The 23,600-nt window shown below is 38.9% G+C and overlaps 1 protein-coding gene across 2 annotated transcripts in view; it reads left to right on the forward strand.

The window, feature by feature from the left end:
- Nucleotides 1–22,745: 22,745 nt before the first annotated feature.
- Nucleotides 22,746–23,600, forward strand: part of LOC308190308 (uncharacterized protein) — a 373,068-nt gene continuing 372,213 nt past the window's right edge. For both annotated transcript variants that reach the window (XR_013947058.1, XM_080581483.1), the window contains exon 1: nucleotides 22,746–23,454. Coding sequence is in view for 1 of the 2 variants with exons in the window: in XM_080581483.1 (XP_080437609.1) it covers nucleotides 23,359–23,454 (96 nt within the window). In the remaining variant the exon portion in view is untranslated. The remainder of the gene's footprint in view (nucleotides 23,455–23,600) is intronic.

Genomic DNA, 23,600 nt, shown 5'->3' on the forward strand with positions numbered 1-23,600 from the left:
TGATATGTGGATGTGACCCAGTGAAGCACTCCAGGTGTTGACTGAGTTGAAGGCTCAGTTAGAGGCACAGCATGCTGAACGTGGCAGACACGGGTTTCAGACGGGTAGCATCAGAGAATATCATGCTAAACACTGTCAGGGCTTCGGAGCTCTTATTTCTGCGACAAGTAGAGTTCAACCCACTGTCTACAATACCTTTCCTACCACAGAAAGCAATCAGGAAGCAGCACTGTGGCATTTGTAAAGCTGTTTTAGCTTAGGATGTGGTGCTGTGAGTGCAGCTGTTGCTGGCAACTAGACTGGCTTGGCACTGTTAGGCAAAATGGCACTCACATAAGGAGCAAGGAAAAAAAGTGATGAGAAGCAGTTGTAGGAAATACTGTGTTGGGAAATGAGTACTGAGATTCATTAACATACAACAGAATTAGTACTCTCCGTGTGCTGAAGTGATTACATGTGGTTATATACTAAATAGAGGCTTACCTGGACAAGATGTAGTATTATCTCAGCAGGATGTTGACTCATAACGTAGAGCAAAGTACCTAAGGATGAGCTGATAGTTTTATATATGCCCTTATCAAAACTTTTTTTTTTTTAAACTTTACTTTCAATTATAGGGTTAATGAGTTCTTGGAAGTCTTAGTCAGTGCAATATGCCCCTGGTCATCTTCCGGTTGAGCAGTGGCAGTCAACAGAGCTAATGTCTCAGTTTTCAGATAAATAGTCTTGCTACTGTTTGAAATACCATGCCAGTATGCTCCAGAGCACTGTTGTCTGGGTGCAAATGATCATGTAATGCATGTATAAAGTGAAGGGAAAAAATAACTTATTTTACTCCTCCTAGGCACGTATGCTCTTTATATTCTCCTGGGGGAGCCTGTAAAATGTAGAAATGTAGGGGGGGAGGAGAAGAAGAAGGGGAGCTCCTAAATTCTGAGGTTATTAAACCTGCTGTCATTACACCTGTTGAAGTTAAGTTCTTCCTTCTGACATCTTCTTTGCTTGTGGGATTTCCAGGGATCTTTTGATGACACAACTCCGGTCAGATCTACATACTAAAATAATTGGGGGTGGAGAGCTTGTTGCATTTTTGTTGCCCTCTTGTTCTGGTTCACCTATCCATCCTAAAATATTATTTAGATTATTTTAACCTTATTAGGAACAAAATTGGTTTCCCTAAATAGTCTTTAGGCTGGTTGTAGAGAGCATTTTGATTTTGTGACTTAGGAGTTTTTGATAAATTGCTTATTTGTGTCAGCTTAGGATCTGAAATGTTCTTGTAGGACTTTTAACTGATATCTTTGGCTTCAGCACTAACAAATGTGCAATTTTCTTCTGAATGAATATTCTCTTCCTGAAAAAGTACTGATACCTTCAGTATTTTTGATTTTTTTTTTTTTTGGGGGGGGGGGGGGGGGGGAAGGGATTTGGTGATTTGGTGTGGTTGTTTTTTTAATTATTATTTATTTTTTATTTTTGTTGTTTTTTATTTGTTTCCCTCTCTATCATGGCTGGGGCATAAGACCAGCTGTTCTACTCTTCTGAAAGCAGTACGTATAGGGAAAAATAAAAATTGGAAGTGATTAAATTAGTAATAGAGTTGTAGGTTTTGAACCTCTCTTACTGAAACAAATCGCCACGCATTCATGTAAGCAAATCATCACAATATTTTCTTTTTTTAATAACTTGGACTACTAATTTTCTGGTTTTCCTGCTTTAGTCATGGCTTGGGGAATAGTAAGTGTAGACTTGAGGATTCTCAAACATTTTTATGCAAATATCTTCACTGATTTCAAAGAAAGTAGGTACACGTGAAAATTTTACTTCTATTTAAGTGTTTACAGAGGTAGTTATTGGCTGTATTCTTTGAAACCTTTTATAAATTCCACATCCTTCCTGGGCAAACTGTTCTAAAGCCATGCTATACTTGCAATGTTAGTTCCTCCTTTTTCTATTCACTTTAGAAATAGCAAACAGATTGCAGTAACTAATGTATGTCAAAGCCATTACAATTTTTCCAGTTCTCCATTCCCCTTCCTTTTTCCTGCTGCTCATTCCCACAGTGTTTTTAAGATTAAAGAATTAGATATGTCAGGCCTCATGCCCTTTATCTTGCATGGGACAGGAAGATATACTGGGTGATAGCTTGACTCTGTTAGTATCCCTCTCACTGTGATCAAAACAGTGAATCTGATGTTTGAAAGTCATGTTAGGGAGTTTATTTTTGTTAAGCTATTTTTTTTTTAAATTTTTTTAGCCATTGGGGAACAGGGAAGTGAATAACTGATAATAACTATCAGCTAATTTTAGAAATTAAAATGAAGTAACTGTATTTCAACAACCAAGACTCAGTCCTTGAAATATGTTCTCTTGAGGACTTAAATCAATGGAAGAAAATAATGGGAGAGCAGTTGTATTATTTATAATTTTAAAAACAAGAAAACCAATCCTAAATTGTACTTTTTGTGGTAAAGGAGCTGGGAGGAGTGGGAAAATGTAGCTTAAGAGATAAGGAATAAGTAAATGGTAAAAGTTGATGATCTCTAGCAGCCAGCAAATCAGTTTCTTTCTGATCTTATTTAAAGAAGAAGATATTCTAAGAATGCTGGAAATGGTGCTCCACTACTGTTTGTTCTGTTAGTAAAGATATTGAAAAAGAATAAATAAAAATCACATTTTTTAATGGATATTCTACTACTTTAATGTACAATGTTCATTTACAAGACAATACCTAAACAGCATGAAAAGACATTTGGAGAACGTGTGGAATGCTCATGCTCCTCTGCTTTGAGAATTTTATTAATTTTTAACAAAATAAGGTAAAAATTGATTAAGTGTTTTTTCCTGGTGGGGAAAAAAATGTCTATGATGTCAAAGGTTTCAGGAAAAAAAATTCTACTGTTGCAGTAGTTTGGTGTTGGTGGCCCTAAGGAACTAAATAGAGTGTTGAGTCTTCTGTGGACTGTGATTTTGTTTGTAGTACTTGAAATCTGTTCTACAAAGATTTTCATTCTTCAGGTTGTATGGTGGAAATAGTGTATACATTTTACAAACCAAGAGCCAGATGTGTGTTTTAGCAAATATGTTATAAATGAGTAGACACTTCTCATTAGGTAAGGTAAGCCTACACAAATTACCAAACAAAAGGAATTCCAGTCACAACTCAGGTTTTTCTTTGGCCAATAACCAGTTTTGTTTCACTGGAGAGATCTGATGTGTGCTAAGATCTTCCTAGAAATGGGAACTCCACACTTTCTCTCAGAAGAAATGGATCTGACTGTTGAGAGACAGGAGCCAGTACAACACAGGATCTCCTCTGAGAGAAAACATGAAGTTCCTTTGTGATTAAAGGAAGTGTTTCCTGTTACTTTCATGATTTGATGTGCCATGATAGTTTTGCAGAGTTTATTAATCATAAATAATATTCAGAATCTTAAGGTTTCTTTTTTTTTCTTTTTTTTTTTTTCCTTGTAACAAAACTTTGAGTTCTGCAGATGTAATTCATCTCTACTAGAGAAGGAAGGGTGATTTTTAAAGAAACCAGCATGTGTCAACTTCATCTAGCATGGGACTAAAGCAGCGGAGGGTTGATATGGCTGGTATTGCTGAGTAGCAACAGGAAGCTCATGCTTCGCTGCTTTTGTTTTTTGATGCTGAAATAAAGGAATTTAAAACTGTAATACAAACCAAAAACTGTAAATTATATTTCTATAATTATCTCCTACCCTATAAATGAGAAATACAGAAAATTGATTTCCAGAGTTGCCTCTCCAGGGGAGAGAACACAACATCTTGGGGAAATTGCAGAAGTTTGCATTGCTGCTATCCATGTTGAAGTTGTCCCATCGTTGAATAAAACACTCTGCTCTGCACGGCTCTTAATTCCAAGTCTTTCACTAGAACAAAAATTGAATTGCAAAAATAAAAATACAAATGAAGTTCTAATTTTCAAATAGATACTTTCTGTTGCTATTGCTGTTTTTCCTAAAGTACTTTGGTTCATTGAGTGAATACATAGCTTATCTTCTCCATTGATGAGACATGTTTTTTGGCCTTTCAAAAGTGCAATTACATCTGACACGTAGTAAATCAAACGTAGAAAAAATATTAAATTAGGCTAAGTGATTTGAAAGGAAATGCTAATGAGGCATTATACTCAGCATTGAAAGCATCTAGCCTGAGCTGTTGGGTGCAGATGTTAGTGTATATGGAGACTTACACACCTAAAGATTCCTGTAAAAACCTGTTCTCAGTCTCTTACTTGTGAAAATCTTAATTGTTGATAAATGTATTCATTTGGTTTACTTTAAAATTAGAACTAAGAAGAACAATGCTCAAATGCTAAGCTGTGCTCTCTGAAAGTCCAATGAAAAAGCTTCTGAAATCTCTTTAAAAAAATTAATTATGATTTTTATTTTTAAGAAGAGAACTGCTATAAGCTTTTCTTCCTTTGGAAGATGTATGTGTGCCAGTAAGTGCTGTCATTTTATTTGTTTTAAGAATAATTCTTAAAAATAAGTTTCCTGGTTTCAGATTACATGTGAGTTGACACAAACCATCCAAGTTCACGTGCCTCCTAAATTAAGTTTTATTTGGTATGTGTAAAAATTTAGAATCCAGATAAAAACTCAGACTGTGTTTATTTTTTAAAATGCAGTTGTGCAAGTCTTCCACTCTTTCCTTCTTTCTCCAAAGTACTGGCTGATGCCTATTGTCTTCCAGAAGACCCTCTTGAGTTCTCTTCTATTTCTACTCAATTTTCTGTCATTTCAAGTGCAGTAAATTACAGAAACATTTAAAGCATTGTCCTCTTTATCAGTAAAATGTCACTTACGCAGACCCTCCTTGAAAATGTGTCCCGTAAAATAATATCTCAATGTTCTCTATTCAACTTTGAATTTAAGCATGCTTTGACAATTTCAAACTTCTTTTCGCAACCATGAAGTAATAAAACTAAATAAAACCTGAAATTTTCTTTTAGAGATTCGGAAAAAAATATATTTTCACTCCCCACCAAACTCTAGGTATCATAAGATTCACAATAACACGTTAGCAAGTAGACATTTAAGGATGACATTTAAGGACTGATTGTGAGTGGTGGTCCAAAGCAGACACTCAAGAGCATTCTTCATATATAGATTACTATAATAAATCAATAGGAATAAAATAGATAACCTTAACTTATTCTAAGATAAATCTATATAGTCTAAATATAAGCTATATAAATCTATATTGTCTCCGATGATAAAAGACAGGACTTGATGATCTAGCCCTGTATTTTCTTTTAGATTAAGGGTAACAAGATTTTTTTTTTTTTTGATACTGTTGGCAGTAGTTTTAAAAGACCTCTTGCACAGTTTCCTTGCAAACTGTGGCCATGTCCTGATTTTCTCTTGATAATGCTTTGGAACTGTGGTAGAGTGTGACTCTTTTGAAACAACAATAAATGAGAAGGAAATGCATAGCATATATCTTATGAATACTCTATTATGAATACTCTTAAAAAGGTGGTAAATTGTAGGCAAAACCTTGATGCCAGAGGACCAGGCTTCCTGGTAGGAAAAAAGGATCAGATTTTAGAAAGCGAATGGGAGTAGGAGAAGGATCTGCTATTGTGAGTTTAAAAAAAAAAAAAAAAAGTATTTATTTGGATTTTTTAACTATAGTGAATACTGATAGTATTTTGTATCTGCAGTATCTAAAACTGTATACAGTTTTACACCTCCTTTTCCCAAGCACGACAGAGGAGAAAGAGGATGTTTGAGTTTGAAATACAACAATCTTGTACCCACTTAAAAACAAACAAATAAATAAATAAATCATTCAACTTCGTCCACTGGTTATGTACGATGTCTGTCCACGTGGCTATAATGTCATCTCATCAGTCTCTTGATGCAGAAAAATCAAAGGGCAAGATCTTTCTCTTACTTGTTGTTCAGTCATCTGCTTGATACAGGTTAACTATTACATTGTTTTATGCAAAGGAAGTTGAAAGCAAATAAATAGAATACAATGAAAGCTATTACCCCAGGACACAGTGTGTGTGCATTTCCCCTTCTCCCCTTGTATTGCATTGTGAAAGCATGCTTCAAAACTGCAGTGGTGGGACCACAAAAAAAAAAGGGGGGGGAGGGGGAGAGAAACAGGTTTTCCTATGCCAAACTAACAAAAGCAGGGGGAAGGCTTCTAAAGCAAACATCTTGGACTGTGGCAGCAGAACTTGAAAGACTGGGCCTGCCTAATGACAGTCTGCAAGTTCTCGCTGAATGAATTTGTACAAAGCGCTAATGAAGACAAACAGTCTATTTAGGCGATGCTGGAAAGCTCCCATTCAGCTAGCAGCTGGCATCAATGTTGTCAGTCAGAAAGACATAAGCAAATGACAAATAACTGGATATGTGGAAAAAAATGAGATGACAATGAGCTGATTTCTCATTAGCACTTCTTTTCTTCTTCTTTAGATATTATAAACACATTATTCAGGGTTGGTTGTACCGGCCTCCTAAATGGCAATAAGTCAGGGCTGAAGCAGCGTGCAGATGGGATGCACGGTCCCCCTCCTCAGGAGCTGGCTGCGCTGCTTCAGAGCTCTCTGTGCTCCTGAAGTAACTTCAGTGGGGCACAAGAAAAACAAATCCTGGATGAACGTGGTTGCTGTGAAGTGATAACAGGCTTTTCTTGCTCTGATAACCAAGAAAAAAATAAAAGGCTATTTTATTGTAAACTAGAGGAAGGATTACTGTCAACAGTAATACTGATGGAATACTTTAAAGTGTATTATTGATGTAGAACAGCCTATTTTTCTCAGTTGTCACAGATTGTGTTCTTTTTCTTTAGAAATAGTAGAAATGATTAAAGAGCTGTAAATGAGACACTGAAATAATAGTGAAAGCAATCAGAAATATTACAGAATTGCCTGGGGAGGCCTTCTGCTGCAGACCTTGGCAGTATAACTGGGCCTAGACTATAATATTTTGTATTCAGCTTTACATCCAATGTGGAAGTTGGGCTTATTGGCTACAATGGCTAATTTTGTATTCCAGAAACTGGAATCCTATATAAACAGGACTTTTGCAGCTGAACTGTGGTGGCCTCAGGTGGCTGAAAGTTGTCAGCTGGAACCATTTGGTTCCAGTCCAGGTTGTAGTTTGTCCAGGGTCTTACCTGCCCTACCCCTCCTTGCCTCCTTGCCAGGTCAGTCACGCTGTCCTTCTGTCATTCATTGCAAATTCAGATTGGGAGGGGCAGACAAATCCCACAGTTGCTTTGTGTTGAGCTGCTCCTGGATTTCCTAGCTTCTTCACTCAGAGAATGGATGTGGCTATACTTGCCTGTAATATTAATATTTGATGTTTGACCTTATTAAGAGTTTAAATCCTAAAGCAGACTGTGGGAGTTCCTCCTTTCTAAACTCAGATAGTCAGTCCAGCTGAATATGACAATCTTTCAATTTTTAGAAATGTTTCTGTGTCTCATGTGGCTGTGGGTTTTTATTTTTTGTTTCCTGCCCCCTAAATATCAGGACAACAAGTCAGAGTTTTTCCTGTTATTGCCGACTGTCCTATTTAATAAGAAGGAAAGTGCTCCATGCGTGTAAATAGGTATTTATATGGTCAAAATGTTACTACTGCTCCCCTGAGGAGAGGATTACAGTGGTCCACTGCTAGATCCATTTCTTCTATGTGCTCCAAATCCACCACAACTAATTCAAATTATTAGTTATCCAGGATTTGTAGCGTTATTTTCTCTCGTTGCTTCCCCTCCCTTGCATAATCATCAAATGCTCATACCTGCAGGCATTTGAAAATCCCACTTGGTGTTTGTTTACTTTTCAGAAAACTTGTTGAAACTATAGCCCTTAGGCTTTTTACATCTCAAGAAGATGATAATGCTTTCTTACATCTTATGGAAGAATCTTGCACAGCTGGGGGATTTGGGGTTGCCCCAGAAGTACCCAGCATCGGGTTAAAAAACAACCAACCAACAGATCTGTTTGCTGGGGTCCCTTGCAGAGCGCTCAGCCATGCCTGGGGGTTGAGTCCCTTCCCTGTGTGATGGGGGGCAACTGGCTTTAATACCTGGTCACACTGTGTAGGTGCTTGTATTTCTCTGACTCCAAGGAAAAATTACAATTTTACAACGTGACAGAGGTGATGTAACTTCAGGCTGCTGTCAGAAGGATCCTTCTGTGTTTTTCCTTCCCTCTGCTTGTGCGGATTTTGTCCCAGTGCTGAGCCAGCTGTGCTGCTGCAGCATGAAGCTCTCCCCTCCCTAGGGGTGCTTTTCTTCTGCTTTTCTCTGCGCTGCCATTGCTGCTTGTGCTATTTCCTTGTACCTGCACAGAAGATACAGCCAGGAGAGAGAAACTTAGACTTAAAAAATATAATAATAATAAAAAATCCTCAGAGGTAATGTATTTTCCTGCTAATAAGTCCAGTGTTCCTGAGAGCACAGCTAGCTGTTCAAAGATGCTAACTGGTGCTCTGTTATGTGCTGCGCTATGTAGGGATTTGTTTTATTCCATGGGGATTTGGTTTTCTCCATATTTTAGCGGTGTATGTATCTAAGAAAGCACATTGAATCAGCCTGTTTCTTCTCTGAGTCAAAATACGTGGTGACAGTTCGTGAAAATAACATCTGCCAACAAGAAGTACACTAAACAGTAAAAGTAGATCTAAACTACAAGCACTAAATTAGGTATGGTTCAGTTGTTGGTGATCTCCAGGATGGCATTTAATCATAAATTTCTTTGCACAGTGAATGTATAAGATAATTTCATAACAAGTAATGGCAATATTATCTTTTCTGAGGATTCTCAGGTTAGCTGTGCATAATTTGTAATAAAGCAGGCAGCTGTGTTTCTTCACCACCTGTGCTGTTAACACACCTTATTTTGCCTTCACAATTTTGTATTGAAAATAAAATTTTTTAATTACTGTTCAACATTCTAGTACCTTGAGATCCCAGCCACTCTGGCACTATAAAAACATGTTTGAAGTACTACCCTCTCCTCAGGTAACTTGCACTTCATTCTGCAAAGACTGCTGACTACTTTGCTTCTATTTAAGCTATCAGCATCCCATTGATTTAAGAGTATTGCATTCTGAATAGGAATTAGATGGTCACATAAATATGCAGGAAAGAGTCCTGCAATATCAATCAAGAAAATAAAAAAAAAATAAAAAATAATGAACAACAAGGAAAGAAGATAGAGAAAGATGCATGCGAGGTTAAATCCCTGTCTAGGATGCTTAGCTGCCTAGTTTTCTGCCTGCCTAGCTTTCTTTGTTCCCCTACCATGAATTACCTATGTGTCTGCCTTTTTTTAGCAAGAGAAATTGATGTCTTCCTTTTGTTTAGCTTGTGAAGTTTTTCAACTATGGTATTTTACTATTAGTATGTATGCCAGGTAGTACCCCAGGGTCCTAATTTGCTTAGAGCATCAAAATAATACAGCAATAGTGCTTGATCACAATGATCGGATACAAGTTTGGCACTGGACATCTCAGATAAATGTTGAGGTTGTTTCTTCTGAGTTGTGGGTAGTGCTAATGGCCTCCATCCTTCTGGCTGGCTGTAGCTACTCCTGTCGTTTTGCATTAAGGCACACTTTCTGCATTCGATCTTCACCAGAGGAAAAACAGTTGTGCAAAGTCTTGGAGAACTATAGTAAGGGGAAATTTTCCAAGGAAATTTTCCAAGGCTGGTCTCATCTGAATCAACATCCTGAATCCTGTAGATGGTACTGATGTGCTGGTTAGACAATCAGGTACTTCCCAGGTTAGCTTTGTGACTCGCAAGCAGTTTGACTGATGATCCAGAACATTTTAATATCTCCAGTGTACAAACACTGGAATAGTATAAAATTATTGCTATAAACGTGAGGACAAAAAGCATACAAGAAAGGAAAAAAATCTATAAACTGACTGATATTGGGTGCAGAAAAATAGATAAATAGCCTTTTTTTAGATATAAAACAGAAGCATCAAACTTGGAGCTCCAAGCTATGAAAGTATATAGCCTGCCAACAGAAATAGTGCCATAAAGAATTAAAATAAATCTATTGTGAGAACCCTAACTGTCTTTCTGTAGTTCATGTTAGGTGGTGAAGGATTTTCTTTTCTCTGTGTGGTCTCATTTGATTACAATGCCAGGAGTGCTTGGCCACATTCCATATATAATTAATTGCATCTTTGGTTTCAGATTGCAATGGGGCCAGGCTGCCTCTACCGCTTGCACTTGTTCACATCTTTAGATAGCTTTCTACCATGCCAGCTGGTGAGTGAATGGAGCCTTTCACAGCAAGCCTAATAGGCATGAATGGTTGAGTCATTGTCCTTGTTGGCTCTCTAGTTAATCCAGTGGCAAACAAGGTTGGAGCTGCTGCAGTTGACATTCTCTTTATTGCCTGTGCTTTCAGCGTAAACACTGTGTGTGTAAAGGGATTTCATCTTTTTGCCAGCTCGTTTCTGTTTCTTGCTGGGTTTGGAAGGAAAGTATTCTTTATCACTAGGTACTAGTAAATGCTGCTATACATTATGTTCATTTGTTTATTTTCTGTTTTCAGCAAAGCAGACAGTTGAATACCTCAGGTTTTGTGTTCAGGTTCCAAGTTTCACATCTTGTTTATTCCTTCTAAGGTTCAATTCTCTCTACTCGCATAAAGGATTTTTGTGTTGCAAGTGAAGTTAAGTTGCACCAAGCTATCATTTCAGTTCTTATGTACTCATAGATATTAATGCAAGTATACAAGCCCATTCCCTCCCTCCCCCTAAAAGGAGGCCTTTTATTCCTATGCGGAAAAGATACAGATATGGAAAACCCTACTTTGACCATATCCTTTTGGACAGACATAAAAACTAGCAGAAAATGTACTCAAACTACAACAAATTATGCAACAATAGGAAAATGTCCTTGCTATGATTAATTTTCAATTCCGTATATACAAAACATTTTCCTAATACTTCTGGCATTCCTCTTTAGGCAGTATGTAGAGTAAGAATAGAGGAAATGCACAGAAATGCAAATACAAGTTTATTTACAAGTATTTGAAAATCATGAGTGTTTTCATAGATGTTATAGCTTGTTCATGATATCTAAAAGGTGATTTTTAATCCTTTTCTGTTCTCAAGAAGGAAAGAGAAATGTGCTATCTTTTCATTTCTCTACTTTCTAGTTCTTTCAAAATCGAGGAAAAGAAAGGAAAAGTGAGTCAAAAGGGCAAAAGCAACGTCCAGAGACACTGCTCACTGATATCTGAGTTGTTTATGTAGCCGGGATAAACAAAAATGCAGTTCTAGCAGTAGCTTTTCTTCTATAATGAACTGTGTGTAGTCCAAAACATATGGTTCAGTGCCCACTTCCTAGTCTTTGTACAGCAGAAAACCATTTCACAGCAAGAAAGGTGGGCATTAGAGCAACCTCCTTCCAGCACCAGCGTGCTGCATGCGTGCATGTGATGGGGAAGAGAGCAGCAGGGAGGTGGACCTGTGCTTTATTCTGGGCTATCCTGCTCATCTGGCAGTGGGGAAGTTTTGCAGAGGAATATAATACCGAGAGCGTTCTTTCACGCAGCAAAGAAAACAAGATTATCTTCAATAACAACTCTTACGCACCTTCTGCTTCCTTGTTCTCGCAATAAAACATCTTCCTGGAATCTCCCTGGGCTTCTGCCCGTGTCTGCAGTTATAAAGGAGGCATACGTGCGTTGCACAGAGCATAACAGGCCCAATCTAAACTCACATAATGAAATGTTGCAAGCTGTGGGGGTTGGCTGGGTCAGGGCTACTGCAACACTAATGCGGAGGAATTGGAAGCAAAACTCTCATTAATGCTGAAGGAGAAGTTTGCCTAATTTGCTGCTAACCATGCTGAAAATCTTCCCCAAGAGACACAGTTTAATAGTCATAATTTAATTTGATTTATATTAGCTCTCTTTGCTGAATTAAAAATGTATTAAAGAAAAAAAGACCAGAAGAAAAGAACTGTTAAACTTCAGTATTTGGGGCTCACTGTGATATTTCAGCGTAGCAGGAGCAGAGGAGAACAGCCCAGTCTGTTGTAATTCGGTCACATCCTGGGACACTTATCTGGCTACAGTGGTGATAGATGGACAGTCAATGATGATCATCTTGTCTATCCATCTGAAGAATATGCTACCTGCCTGCAAGGGTAGCAAGAGAACAAATCAACACATCTAACTACAGCATGGCTTTGTTTTAATTAGACTAAAAGCAGTTTCCTCTTTTGACCCTACTGGTATATTCTGTTTATGGCTGCCTTTTAACCTGAGATATTTTCTTGCCATGATAATCTCTAATGAAGTCTTTTTTTTTTTTTTTCCCCTCCCCTTTTTTGCCCTCTGGTGTATCATTTTATTCTGTAGTTTTATAATCCCATTAACTTGGTTTACTAAAACAAGCAAACACAACTACATTTAGCCAATTCTTGATGGCCTTTCAAGATTTTTGTATTGCTCTTTTTGAACAGAGAACAAATGAAAATATTGAGTCTGATCACACTACATATGTATGTTTTCTTTTTCCTCCTCCTCAAGGATTTATTTGAAGTTTAATGTTCCATAATAATTAAAAAGAAAAAAAGTTGTGGGGGGAATAATAGCTCCTTGTGTTGTTCTGTCTCCATTCTGTGTGCAGGAACTTCTGTGGGAGCCGCACATGTGATATATACAGCGTGCTTCAATCTTACTGTGTGACATTGATGTTATGCTACCTATTCCAGGACTGTGGCTGAAGGTTGCAGACTAAAAGTTATTTCATTCTGTATTGGGAACGTACAATTTGGAAACTGACTAAAAGGAAAATCTGAAATCCAAACTTGAATAGTGCTTTTAGAGATTGCACAAAGAGAATAACATCTCATTGTATGAAAAAAGCATAATCCTTTTTCTTTTCTTTCTTTTTAATTTTGCCTTTTTCTGCAATAAATAGCTACTTGAGTAGGCGTTACAGTCTGCACGGGAGTTTCCTGCAGAGTTTGTTGCAGATTTGTTAGCATTAAGGAATACCTTGGAAGGATTAGGGTAAGACTCTTAGCAGACTAAGTCTCTAAGGACATTCTTGATAACAAGTGACTGGTGTGGCTTTTGACCTTACCCTTTAAAGTGTTGACATCAGAATAATTATCATGATGTACTATGGAAAAATCAAATGTTTAAATGATTGCCGCCAATTAAGAGGTTTTCTAAATGTGTAAATCAAGTACTATACCTCTAGAAGTCCCTGCTGGTGGTTCTTCATGATAATGCCATAAAAAAGTATTTTTCAAACCTGCTGAACTGTATCTTGATCCAGAGATTAATCTTAACTGAATTGAAGGGCTATCAATAAAGAACGACAAGAAAACCAAAGGTAAAAGATTTCTGGATCTGACTACTCCCAGTCCTCTTTTGGTTTCCCTACCTTCCACATCACCCTTTGATTCACATTAAAAGCCTTGCTTTCCTGTTGCCAGATGCCCTATTTCCCATGCTATCTGCAATGATGCATCTCCACTAGTGTTAGTGTACTTCACTGTGAGCACTTTCCTATCATCTTTGTGCAGATGAGCCAAAAAGGTTTATATGAGGTTTGCGGTCAAAGTCCATCAGCCAACTGACATCGTCCCACTTCTTTCATTCTTCAAGCTGCTCTTGAGGTAGCAGTGGGGAGCATTTTAGAAGAAAGAAAATGCTGGTCACACTGCAACCACCCTTATAAACAGACCTTCAGAAGTGATTAGATAGTATTCTGAATTCTGTTTTAAAAAGAACTAGCAAATTTTTGCTGGACTTTGATCCCCCCCCCCCCAATGGAGAACAATCATATCTGTCTGAGGGGAAGATTTTGGTTAAACCTTCTTGCAAATGGTTTCTGCTTTTCTGTTTGTATTTCTGAATGTTCCTTCCTTTGCAGCCCAGTGTCAGTTTGCAGGAGGAGGAAATCACTATGGCAGCAAGCTGCTTCCCAGACGTATCAAAGGAACCTGCCAAGTTTCGTAGGGTTATTGTATGTGGCTCACAGATTTTCTTTTGTGTTTGTCACGTAATCAGTAAGAAATACTGTTATGTGAACCAGGACTTCACACTCGTTACATTCTGTCTCTGGCAGGGCCGCTATATGTTTCCCTGTCTGTGTCAGTCTTGTTCTTGAGAGGATGGAAAGGAGCAGAAGGGCAAAAGCCTTCTTAATTTGCTTCTGAAGACAAAGGTCTCATCATGCCTTTTGCACTGGAGCACTGGTACAAACCTAAGCAGCAGCCCTCAGGCAGTGTTCAGATGTAACTTTCTGGGCCTGTGTTGCATTTGTTTTCTCATTGGAAAGTCAGATGGCCTCAGTAGAGTCGGTAACACACATCAGTCTCATCTATACTGCAGGATTGAGCCATTTTCAATCATGTTAAGGGGCAATACCCCAGTAAAATGACTATCGTTTTTCAGCCAGCCAGCCCTAATGGGAGCAGGGAAACAGGAATACATGTTCCTATTGTAGGATGTTTTATTGTCATTGGGAAAACACTTCTGCAGTTTTGGCACGTGCTTACTTCAATCTGCCAAATTAACTTCCTAGCTCTGGTTCTGACTCATTTTTTCAAATGACATCTGAGAGATGCTGGTCACTGATTATCCACTCTTCCATGCTGTGGGAGTGTGACCGTACAGTTGAAATACTTGCCCCTCTGTGCTGCATGCCTGTAGGGAGCACCCTTGGGTCTGATTTTCGTGGCATCCTAAAGGTATTCACTTCTGCAGTGCAGGCAAGTCCTGAGTCTGCAGCTAAATCAGTTTGTTGTCATGTTAATGACATCAGGTGAAAACAATGACTTAACACCTTTTCTCACAAGTGTGTTGTTTCATTTTTGGGACCCCTGTTGCAGAATACAGGTGATGCTCCATGCCTGTAGGCTTCATTTTGATGTATGTCAGTTTTTCGATTACTTAATGCAATTTAAAGCCTACTCTATCAATTCCATATCAAATAACCAAGTTCACTTTCACCTGTGTTTGGAGCCACAGCTGCCTCAGTAAAACTAAGAATTGTTCTTCAGAGGCATCCATTTCTTTCTGCTAACTGTAGGGGAAACAAATTCCTAGCTTAAGTGTTTTGAGTCACTCTGTTGTACTGTCTACCTTCACAGAGCTGAAATAAGTCATTTGAATCCTGCCCTTATTCTTTGTAGGGCCTGATTTAGAGCCTTTTATTGCATTGCTCTTTTGTTACTTGCTGTTTTCCCCCCTCTTGCATCAACAACAAGAAAGCAAGCCTTATTTCAGTGTAATTCCATCAGTAACGTACAGAAATAGAGCAAATACATAGGAAATCAGGATGGATCCCAAAAGGGCCTCATGGCAAATTCTGCTCCAACTTCAAAAGGTGCCATTTACATAATGCAACATCTTCACTGGAATGAATAAACCATGATTAAATACAAGACCTTTTGTCTTTTATGTCTTACATTTAAACAATAGGCACATACAGATTAAAATAAAAACACTGGAAGAGTGATTTTGGTCGATGAAGATGTGAAATTGAAGCTTGTTTCTGATGCACAGCATTAGCAGGAATTTCCCCTCTTGTTCTAGTGTGGAACAAGAGGCAGGTTCATATTAGCTGATCTAATCCAGTCCAACATGATATTAGCTTAATCTCCGTTGCCCCTCATGCTCGGTTTCTATTTATGCGTTGCCGGGCCCTCTCTGCTCTCCTCTCCTGCTTCCATCTGCTTGTTTAAGATTGTAAACAACTTGGAAAAAGTCCTTCTCTAAGACAAGAATGGACACAGGAGATGTCTGTTCTTTTTTTGTGAGCTCAGACTTGCACCCCTACCTTGTAAGAACCTCTATAGCATCTCTAACTCTTATAAGAAAACAATACTTCAATACCTTGTTTCCATCAAGAGAAAGCTTGTTTTTTTCCCCGCTATTGGATGACTTTATTTTTTTTAAAGTGTTGAGTGTCTCCCTCTGTTCTAACTGAAGGCTTTAGCCAAGCTGCAAATGCTTCCCTATATAGAATTTCTGTAACCTGCCACCTTCTGTAGGCTTTTCTTCTTAAGTAAGTTTTCCATCCAGTTATTCCTGGTTTTTAGTGTTTTTATTTATTTATTTATTTTTGCTTATGAAGTTTTTGGGAAAAATACAACCTATAGTAGCTACCCCTTCCACCTCACCAGGTCTCTACTCCCTTTAAGCCTTCCTTAGCAGGACCATATTTAAGCTACAAGCAGCCCAGAAAATGCACTCCTGCAGCTTTCACTCACTATAGCTGTTGCACGTATTTCCATGAACAACTAGATTAAAGGAAACCAGTTGCTGAAATGTTATACATTAACAAAGCTCACCCAGGGTATGCTTGATATGTCTTCTGTTACAAACAGGAATGAGGCTGCTGTGGATAAAGAAAACATTGAGACAATAAATCCTTTTTCTTTCTGCCACTTGATGCTCTGCATATCCTGCCATATCATCGTATTTCAAACTACTTCAAGTTTCCTTTGCAAATCTGACTTTTCAGCTGCCTTCTTTCTTTTTTTCATTTTTCTTTCTTTTTCTTTTTTTTTTAAAAAAAAAACACAACAACACATGCAATCAGATTTCATGGCTACTCTTATACTGCCTCTCGAGCACTAGTCAATCATACTATTCCTCTAATGCAATGTATCATGCTAAATTCTGGCTGTTCTTAGAACAGATAATGTCAAGACTCTCCCAGGAAGAAGCAAAGGTCCCTTCTACCTTTCCAAGCCTTGTTGTACCATTGCCTTCAGTTATATCTTTCCTATTGTCCACTGGTACCTAAGTTATTTCATTTTGGTCTCTTTTTTTCTTCATCAGATGATGGATAGATAAAGTTCATCACTAGTTCTACTTACCGTGCCTTATATACCGTAACTGCAATAAACCCGACTTTACATTTACATTGTCCCTTAGCATGCCAGCCTATTCTGTTGATGCTATGAAGACCAAAACAATTATAATGGGTCTAAGCCAGTTCCTCACAGGAAAGTTCTTCCTTGGTCATTGCAGTTGCTATCAGGCACGTAGCTGTTGCTCGTCCTTCTTTCTTTCAGTTTCCATTTTTTTTTTTTGTGAGCATATGCCTTATGGAGGAGGATGTGGTCAACTCTCACAGAGGAAGCAGATGTTTGGATTCTGGGTGCTGCTTCAGCCCATGTTCATTTCTTAAAACATAGGAGAGTGTTCCAAAGGCTGAGTGATAAGCTTGAATGGAATGGGATCTTGCTCCCCTGCTTTCAAAGATGGGAATGGTGCAGAAGGATGGATATGTCCAGAGTGTCCAGGACTGATGACTTTTAACTTTCGTATATCAAAAATGTCAAGATAAGAATTGTCACCAGGTTCCTCCTTTCTGTTACAGATTATTTCACGTACTTCAAAGGTACTTGCTACAGAGTAAGCTCTTCACAAGAAATGCCCTTTCAGTTAAGGACTTTTCAGTATTTTTGTTCAGGTCAATCAGACCCTGATAGTAACCAGCTTTCAGAGTGATTCAGCTACCAGGAATAACATATATCTAAGACCCAAGTATAAGTAGCTGAGAATAGAACACAAGTTTGCTGTTTCCATATTTATAAGATATTTGTAATTTTCTTTAAAAGATGAGTAGTCTGCATTTTTTTTTCTTTTCAAAATTATGCTTTGCTATAATTAGAGGAGGCTGCAGGCATGCTTTCAGTAAAGCATTACCCTAGTTATACCAAGTTTACTGTAGTCAGTGAATCAGAATCCAGGTCGTGGTGTTTTACATGCATATAAGGGAAATTGTTCTTCTTTATATCTAGTTACAGTAAGACTAGCATGTCACTGGGAGCTTTGCCAGGGGAAATTCGTATGTCCGATACTTAAGAGATTAGAGCAGCGTTAGAAATTCTTTGGTTACTAAAATGCTCTTGAACCTTAATGATACAGACACAGGCAGAAAAGATTTCAGTAGTATAACTGCACACATTTCTGAAGTTTAGAAAAGCATAATGCTGCAGTTCAGAACACCTGCAGAATCCCTGGGGTCTTCAGTCCCTCATAGGCTTCCATAAGAAATAAATGATGGAGCAGATCTAAATAAAGGAGAACGGGAAGAATGTTGTTTCCTTTGTTTAGGATAGTGTCAAAGACTATAAAGGGGGAGAATAAATCATATTTCTTGAGAATTTGTAGCTCTCCTGTTCTTTTTTGTAGTATATAACATGTGAAGGATTAATTTAACTGATGGCTTCCTTTTTTTTTTTTTTTTTTTTTCCCTTTACCTTTTTTTTCTCCCTTTTATGTGTGGATTGTCTGTCCTGCTGTCCTGGAAGTGTTTACTAGAGAATAACTTCCAGGGCAATGGAAAAAGATTTCATCAGGATGCTAAAATATTAGATTTAATTAATTTTCTCATTTATATGGCAGGCAAAAAGTTCAGAGAATGTGTGAGATGCTGTGAGAAGAAAAAAATTAAGTTAAAAAATGATGGAAAGAAAAAGGGAAGGAGAACTTTATTGATTTTATTTTTATTTTATTTTATTTATTATTATTATTTTGTATGGTTGCTACTCCCAAGTGGATTAGAGGAGTCATGCTAGAGGAATTGAGGGTAGGGAAGAGGGAATCACCAATCTGATTTATAAACTAGATCGATAACAGAGCAATCTTGAATTGGGAAAATGCCAAAATGTTTCTACTTCCAGCCTGCCAATCTTCTTAACTGCTCTTTGTATACTCACATGCTATGTTTTAATAGATACAATAACACTTATTTAATTATTTCCATAAAGCATCACATTCAGATACTGGAAAAGACTCATGAACATAAACTTCATCTTCTTTCTATAGAGATCACAAGTGGCAGCCAAAATTCTGTCACTGTTTCAATACTAAAAGACTACCAACAACTTATTCCTGGCTTTGGAGGTTCAAAGATGATGTCGTTGGTTCTATGATAACAGACAGTAATGACAAACATGAAGAAGGCAATGCATTTTTACACAGCACTTGAAATTGGTATTGGAAACAAATTTACTTGTGATAATGTTTGTTTTGATAAAAAGAAATATTTAGACAGATGCATTGAGTAGGTCAGTAAATAGTTTCTGATATAAGAGTTCTGACAGTGAAAGCTTCCTGAGTGCCAGAGAATACCTATATGGTGCTTCTTCTTTCACAACAGGTTAAGCAGCACACCAATATTCTCTCCTTACAGGGTGGGAATAAAGGAAAATTGTTTCTGTAAGGAGGGAAAAAGCACAAATACTGTTAAGCCAAGTAGTTCCATGAGACACGGGATCCGTCTGTCGAACAGTGGCTTTTTAAGGTTTATGTCTCTTGATTTTTCTGATGCCTAAATGTTTCAGGTTTTGAGGGAATCTTTTCCTGTCTTTGAGAAGTTTGTCTTCCCCCTGTAAGGATTTGTGGGTCGTACTTATGCAGCCCCTCTGGGTTATGGGCTAATCAGCTTTCTTCAGTTCTTTCTTTTTCTTTAACCATGTAGGAACTAAATACTTTTCTCCCCTTCTGGCTTGTTTGCTTGAAACTGGCCATCAGGTCCTGGGACACACATGGAAAACCAGACAAATGGTAATGCATAAACTTTCTGGGCCAGTGACATGAATGGGAACATTCACTTTACATTTCCTTTTGCCAGGCTCTAAACACGCTGTCAGGATTGGTAGGTAGCTTTAGTATTCAATAAGGCAGCTGAGCAACTATATCTGAACCAATTACTATGGTTTTAGTGGGATTGGGCAAAAAGGCAGTCCAATTCAAACTGCTTTATTGGCATGACTAGTATTGGAAGCTTTGCCAAAAGGCATAGTGCCACTGGGGATTTGAGAGATTCAACATGTCAAAATGAATTCGGTCTTAAAATAGCTGCCGTTTGATACTACTTTATTCTGCAATGATTAGAACTGGAGAAGATTTTGATCTTTGTTCCTAACCTTGGAGGTTCAGACAAATGGTCTTGGTGCTGGCCACTTACCGCTGCGTCAAGCTACGCAGCTGGGGAATAAAGGAAAGCTCTGGCTTTTCGTCTAAAACCAGACAAAGACCGAACAATAAGATTCTTTCCAGTGTCTAGAGAGAGACTAGAAAGTACAATTTGGCTTAGGACACCAGGCACGAATCCCCCAACAGGGTCTTTTCTAAAACTGAGAGAAAGGCAAAAGGCTTGCAAATAGCCTGCTAATTAGCGAGTAATTGCGGTAATGGAAAAGAGCTCAGTTAGCCGAAAACTGTGCTCAGTATTTAGAATGACAATGCAAAGAGTTAAATCCTATTTTCTTTTAGTCCGATATTAAAACAACATCAAACAGTGCTCCAGAAAATGTATGTAAATTATGAACAGGCTGTTTTGTACTTCTCAGATTGTAGTGTTGTGTACTGGAAAATGTTAAGCTGATAAAGAGTAAAGGGCTGCACTATTTTAAGCTCTCTTATCCAGTTAGCTGACTAAAACTGTTTTACAGCTAGAACAGAGCAGCTGGGCTGGTACACATAGCATTCATCAGTGACTGTAAATCTGTGAAAAAGAGCAGGGAAACAACAAGCTGGGAATAGATTCTGTCAAGCCCACAACATCTGAAGAATTTGTAGTTAGAAAACCCCACTGATGCTCAGAAAGCACAGATATCTGCCAGTCCTCCAAGATTTTTTGAAGCGAGCATGTGCTGTTTTTCTGAAGTTCCTATGTGCCTTCTAAAAAAAAGGGGGGGGGGGGGAGAAAGAAGGAACATGCTGTACTGAACAGAGAAGCAACGAAGTCAGCATTGAAAGAAGGAGAAAAAAAAAAGAAAAAAAAAACAGTTTAGGCTGGGACACTTCTGCTATTTCCCAACTTGTCATAGGTTGCATGTAAAATGAAAGTTAAGCACATTTTTCTTTATTCCTCTTGAAGTTTTAATGTCAGTGCTAGGTGGCTGATTCCTGGCCTGTTGCTGCCACCCAAAAGCCCTGAGCAGGTCGCGGAGTTTATAACGGGATGTCTGCTCATGGCAGGTCATCTACTGTCAGATGTAGCCTTTAATTTTATCTGTGGCTTTTAACCTGGGCTGTGTCTTTTAGTCACTGTAAGAGTCTCAGTAGTGTGGTAATGTGTGCCTCAGCTTCCGGATCCTCAACTAAGTGCAAAACCAGAAATTTACCACTTCAGGTATCCTTTCCCACAAAGAGCCCCTTCCTAGCACTTAAACTGCTACTTTTGGACTTCACACAGGATTTTTAACCACATCGATATTTACTAGAATGAATGAATGAATGAATTCTAGAAACAGATCTATATTCACAGAGTATGGAGCTGAGTTTAACCAGACTTAATCGGAACTAAAAATATTTTTATTCTGTTGTGTGGAAAATAAAAAACCCCACACATTTTCTTTTAAATACCAAAATGTACTATGAACTGCTAAGATATACTTGTAAAAAAAAAAAAAAAAAAAGAAGAATTAAAATGTAAAGGAAACAATACTAATCTCTGGTTTGGGGTGGCTGTGAAATTTTGGATCCCTTCTTGTAGGGATGGTGTTTTCAAATTCCAAGTACTTTTACAACTTATATTGAATAGAAATTAACACTCCTGAGGCCAAAACGTATATTTTTTCAGAGAAGGGCTACCTATGGAGGACACAAAGTGATGCAAAGTGATAATGCTGTGGGCTGAGAGCACTGTGAAATCTCTGCTTTTGTCTCAAAAGGAACAAGAAGGCTTGAATAGATGTGAAGCATGGTGTTGGACAGAAAGCATGAAAACCACCTTTGCAGGGGTCTTTTAAACTTGCTTCCTTTGTAGATGTCTCGCTGCAGATTTCTGGTTCTCACCTCTGCTTTCACTTTAGCATATGATTCAATTGAGAAAACTCTTACTTGAAGGAAATGCCAATGTTTTGCTTCTCAGGCCTCTACTCACCCCTTGCCATGGGGCTGGGATGGGGAAAGGCTGCAGTGCTTCAGCTGTGCATAACTGAGGTGATGGAAAGCCATGGTGGCCTTACCCAGATATCTGTCACTTAGATGTGTGCATCTCCAAAAATTGCTATAACTTGTGAAGAGCTATAACAGTGCTATAAAATTATATATATAAAATTGCTATAACAGTGAAGGGCTGGCCTTCACTGCTTGGAGCAGCCTGGGAGTGGGGAGGTGCAGCACAGCATCCAGCCTGGGCCCCTGCAGGCCTGCCAGCTCTGCTTCCTCAGCTGGCCCTGGCCAGAGCTGACCTCTGAGAAGCTCTTTGTGTGCGTGTAAATATAGACTTACTGGATCGCCTCCTGCTTGGTTCCTGCAAAGGGGCTGTTTAGAGCTGGTGCTTCTCTAGTGAAGGGCGTAGTAAAAGCTCTTGCACGTGGCATGGTGGTTATTTCTCATCCTAAAGAGCTGTTGAGCACTGTAGGACAGATACCAGCTATATCTGGGGATACTTCTCTAAGTTTGCTGCTTTCTGCAGGGACAGCCCAACCCTGACAATTGTCCTGTTGCGGGCTGGCATTGAGTGACCCATCTAGGCTCTGCTTCCCCTCCATTCCCAACACCTGGGCTGTGCAGAGGCCACAGACATGTGGGTGCCCTGCAGCAGTCCTTCAGTCCTATCTGTGCCAGCTGATGCTGGGAGGCACCCAAGGCCAGGTCTCACACGTGGGAGTAGCAGAGCTGCACTGAAGATAACTTCTTCCTGAGCTGCCCTACGGCGTGCCTGGGATGGCTACTCCAAGATGTCAGGCTGGTAACACGCGTGGGCTGGCTTTCCGGCTTTGTGAGGGCGGGGGGAAAACTTCACAACAAAACTTCTGTGTGGCCTGAGAGCTTAGCCCCAGCATGGGACTGTTCCCTCTCACGTTGTTCACTCTGGGTCTGGAGATATATTTTTATTTATTTATTTATTTTTAAGCAATTTTCTTCTCATTTAAATGCTGCAATAAGGAGTTATGGGCAGTATTCTTCACAGAAATGTGGCCGGTATAGTACTGTGACACTGAGCAATGTCGGATTGCTGTAGCTGGTTGTAGCTGGAAGGTGTCCATCAGCACGCCCAGCACCATGCTGCCAGCTCGGGAGGGAGGAGTTGGTCAGGGCAGTGCAGGCAAACAGAGAGGACAGGAGGAGCAGGCTGTCCAAGGATCGAAATCAGGGCTACACAGACCTGAAAGAGGCTCATTGTCTGTGTGTTTACCTTAGGGTGTTTGCTTTTAAAGCTGGTGTGCTGTTAGAGATTAAATTTTCCCCACCCTATTGTAGCAGTCACTGCCAGCTTCATTAAAGGAGTATCTCCTATCTTTGGCCTGCTGGGGAGTGGGAGGACTCAACTCCCACTGTGTCTGATCTGGTTAGTTAGAAATCCTGGTTCTTGCCTGGTCTCTGCTCATTATGCAAACATGGGCTTGGAGAGCATTCATCGAAACTGCTTTTTATTCTCCTTGAATGCAGAACTAAGCATTGCAAGTGAGGCAACCACAGGTGCATGGAAGAAGGTGAGGATAGGGTTTTACTAGGTGCAAGGAAAGCTATTTGTGGAGGGATATATAAAATTGTTTTGGCCATGCGAGCAAGCAGAGGTGGGTGACCCCAACCCTATTCTCCAAGGGACCTCTCCTGCCAGCTGGGGATTTTGTTATTC

The sequence above is a fragment of the Anser brachyrhynchus genome (genome assembly GCF_964034855.1).
Source record: "Anser brachyrhynchus genome assembly, chromosome: 2".
NCBI classification, from domain to species: Eukaryota; Metazoa; Chordata; class Aves; order Anseriformes; family Anatidae; genus Anser; species Anser brachyrhynchus.